The 3,660-nt window shown below is 48.9% G+C and overlaps 1 protein-coding gene across 1 annotated transcript in view; it reads left to right on the plus strand.

Moving 5' to 3' along the window:
• The window catches only part of DCDC2B (doublecortin domain containing 2B), an 8,109-nt gene that overhangs the window by 2,133 nt on the left and 2,316 nt on the right, over positions 1-3,660 (plus strand). The window contains 5 exon segments of the mRNA XM_017527917.2: positions 756-807; positions 1,251-1,327; positions 1,554-1,685; positions 1,977-2,123; positions 2,241-2,280. Of these exon segments, the coding sequence (XP_017383406.1) occupies positions 756-807; positions 1,251-1,327; positions 1,554-1,685; positions 1,977-2,123; positions 2,241-2,280 (448 nt within the window).

Here is a 3,660-nt window from a genome sequence, read left to right on the forward strand (position 1 = left end):
AAAAAAAAAAAAAAAAAAAGGTGGGTGGAGTGTGCAAAGCTAGGTAGACTTACAATCTAGGCTTCATCCCTTATTTCTTATGTGACTTTGGGCAAGTCACTTAATTTCCTGGAGTCTCATAAATGGAGATAAAATGACCTATTTCATGAACGAAAATATTCTTGAGATATAGCAGAATCCATAATGCACTAGTTTCTAGTTTCTCATTTTTTTTTTTTTTTTTTTAAGACAGGGTCTTGCTCTGTTACCCAGGCTAGAGTGCAGTGCAGTGACACGATCACCCACTGCAGCCTCGAACTCCTGACCTCATGCAATCCTCCTGCCTCAGCCTCCAAAGTAGCTAGGACCACAGATGCATGCCACCATGCCTGGCTAATGTTTGCTTTTGCTAGCAATGAGGTTGCCCAGGCTGATCTCAAACTCTTGGGCTCAAGTTATCTTCCTGCCTCAGCATCCCATAGAGCTGGGATTACAGGTGTGAGCTGCCATGCCCTTGACCTTTAATCTCATGGTTAGTATTGAGACCCTGGTCTGGATTTCCAGACTTACCCAGCACTTGCCCCGGCAGCACTTGAGCACTGAGGGAGTCCTAGGACAGGTTCAAGTGCCGGTGTATGCTTCTGGACTGAGATGATTGCCACTTTTCCATGGGGAGGGATATCTGGTGAGCTATACCCCAGCCCAATACTGACATTTGCCAGACTGTTGAGGCCTCAGGCTCTGCGAGATGACCTGTGACCTATCTGTCCTTTCAGCTATTTACCCCATGGAGGGAAGGATCCAGGTGGGAAGAGCTGCAGACTACAAGTGAGTCCTGGGGACATGTCCCCCAGCCCCTCTGTCTTCCCATTCCTCCCGGAACTGCCCCCAATTTGGTGTGGGAAGCCAGGGAAACAGCAAGATCTGCCAGTTCTATGGGGGGTACTTTGGAGCCAGCTGCTATCCTTCCTGGAGTGTGGGATTTCAAGATGCTATCTCTTGCTTCTGTCCAAGAAGCTTTGACTTTATCTCCAAATTGTGGTCCAAAGGTAAGAGGAAGCTGTGAAACACAGATGGAGATAGGGAGTGGCTAGAATGTAACTTAGGGAACATAGAAGCAACTTTTGGTAAAAGGTGTGACCTGTCTCATCCCTCCTCACCCACTTCCTGCCCCAGTCTGGTTCCAGCCCCCTCAGTCCACACTTTGGACAGAGCCACCCCTAACCAAAGGCCCCAACTCTCCTGATTTGGAGGCCTGACTTGGGTTTCAGGGTTCTCCGGTGACTCACCACCTGCGTGATGGGCCTCTTGGACTGCGGCTGCCTGCAGGTGCTCCCTGCTACATCCAGTGAGTGCCAGTGTCAGGGAGCAGGGATGCATTTTTTAGTGAGACCAAGAAAATGGTGTTGGGTTTGTTCCAGGAGTCTCTGGTTACTGTTGGGAATATAGAAGTCCAGCATGTTTGATGGGTGAACAGACACCAGCGTTATGGTTATTGCTGGACTTGTGCCACCCTTCGCCTCACATGTAGGGACTCCTGGGGACACTCCCCCTTACCAGGCTTTTTGTCTCAGTGTGTTCAGGAATGGGGATCTGGTAAGTCCCCCATTTAGTGTGAAGCTGCCCCGGACTGCCAGCCAGGATTGGGAAACTGTGTTGAAGCTCCTGACTGAGAAGGTCCAGTTGCAGAATGGGGCTGCATGCAAGTGAGTGTGGGGGCTGGGAGGGCTCAACAGTCCCCAAACAGAGCCTCCCCACTGGCTTCAGCTGTGGCTGAGGGTGAAGGGGCAAAAGGAAAGCACATTCGCCTACATGGGACTTCCTATGTCACAGGGAGAGAGGCCCCTCTGCCCAGCCCTCAGAGGCAGGGTAGAGCCTGGGTGACTGGTGCCGAGGCCAGAGGGCACCTTGGAATAGCTGCACTCACCCCTCAGTCTGCTGAATGTGAAGGAGCATTGCATCTACCAGCCCTTATCCTGCTTACCTCTCTCTCCCAGACTCTGCACCCTGGAGGGGCTCCCACTGTCAGCAGGGGAGGAGCTGGTAAGTGGCCATTACTATGTGGCTGTCGGAGAGGATGAGTTCAAGGCCCTCCCCTATCTGGAGCTGCTGGTACCCAGCCCTTCCCTGCCCAGGGGCTGCTGGTATGTATGTGGGAGGTGGAGGGGTAACAGACTGGGCAGAGGAAGCCACCCTCTGGGTCTGTGTGCTCTGACTCCATGCCATCTGCCCACTCCAAGCCTTTCCTTTTGTTGTTGTAGGCATCCTCCAGACTCGAAGTCTAGGGCCTACAGGCAGGGGGTAGGTGACGCAGGGTACAGTGCGGGGTGGGGTGGGAACGGGAGTGACTGACAACTCTTCTGGCACAGGCTCTGACCTTATTTCACTGCATCCAATTTTTTTGTTTTTTTTGAGATCGAGTCTCGCTCTGTTGCCCAGGTTGGAGTGCAGTGGCATGATCTCGGCTCACTGCAACCTCCACCTCCCAAGTTCAAGTGATTCTCCTGCCTCAGCCTCCTGAGTAGCTGGGCTTACAGATCCCTGCCATCACACCTGGTTAACTGCATCCTTTTTTTCCTTTTTTCTTTTATTTTGAATATAGAGATGAGTCTCACTATGTTTGAACTTCTGGGCTCAAGCGATCCTGCATCCTCTTCATAATCTTTTTTTGACTGGGCACAGTGGCTCACGCCTGTAATCCCAGCATTTTGGGAGGCCGAGGCGGGCGGATGACGAGGTCAAGAGATCGAGACCATCCTGGTCAACATGGTGAAACCCCGTCTCTAAAAACAATATATATATTATATATATATATATTATATAATATATATTATATATAATATATATTATATAATATAAATATATAATATAATATAATATATATTATATATATTATATATATAATAAATATATATATTATATATTATATAATATAAATATATATAATATATAATATATAATATAATATATATATAATATATTATATTATATAATATATATATAATAATTTTCTTTTTGGGACAGAATTTCACTCTTGTTGCCCAGGCTGGAGTGCAATGGTGTGATCTCAGCTTACTGCAACCTCCGCTTCCCAGGTTCAAGCAATTCTCCTCAGCCTCCTGAGTAGCTGGGATTACAGGCATGCGCCACCAGCCCAGCTAATTTTTTTTCTCTGAAACAGAGTTTCACACTTGTTACCCAGTCTGCAGTGCAATGGCATGGTCTCAGCTCACTGCAGCCTCTGCCTCCTGGGTTCAAGCGATTCTCCTGCTTCAGGCTCCCAAGTAGCTGGAATTACAGGCATCCGCCACCACGCCCAGCTAATTTGTTGTATTTGTAGTAGAGATAGGGTTTCTTCATGTTGGTCAGGCTGGTCTTGAACTTCTGACCTCAGGTGATCCACCCACCTTGGCCTCCCCAAAGTGCTGGGATTATAGGCATGAGCCACCGCACCACGCCCCTCTTAATAATCTTGTGAGCCGGGCGCGGTGGCTCAAGCCTGTAATCCCAGCACCTTGGGAGGCCGAGGCGGGTGGATCATGAGGTCAAGAGATCGAGACCATCCTGGTCACATGGTGAAACCCCGTCTCTACTAAAAATACAAAAAATTAGCTGGGCATGGTGGTGCGTGCCTGTAATCCCAGCTACTCAGGAGGCTGAGGCAGGAGAATTGCCTGAACC

The sequence above is a fragment of the Cebus imitator genome, unplaced genomic scaffold (assembly GCF_001604975.1).
Source record: "Cebus imitator isolate Cc_AM_T3 unplaced genomic scaffold, Cebus_imitator-1.0 Scaffold51, whole genome shotgun sequence".
Classification (NCBI taxonomy): domain Eukaryota; kingdom Metazoa; phylum Chordata; class Mammalia; order Primates; family Cebidae; genus Cebus; species Cebus imitator.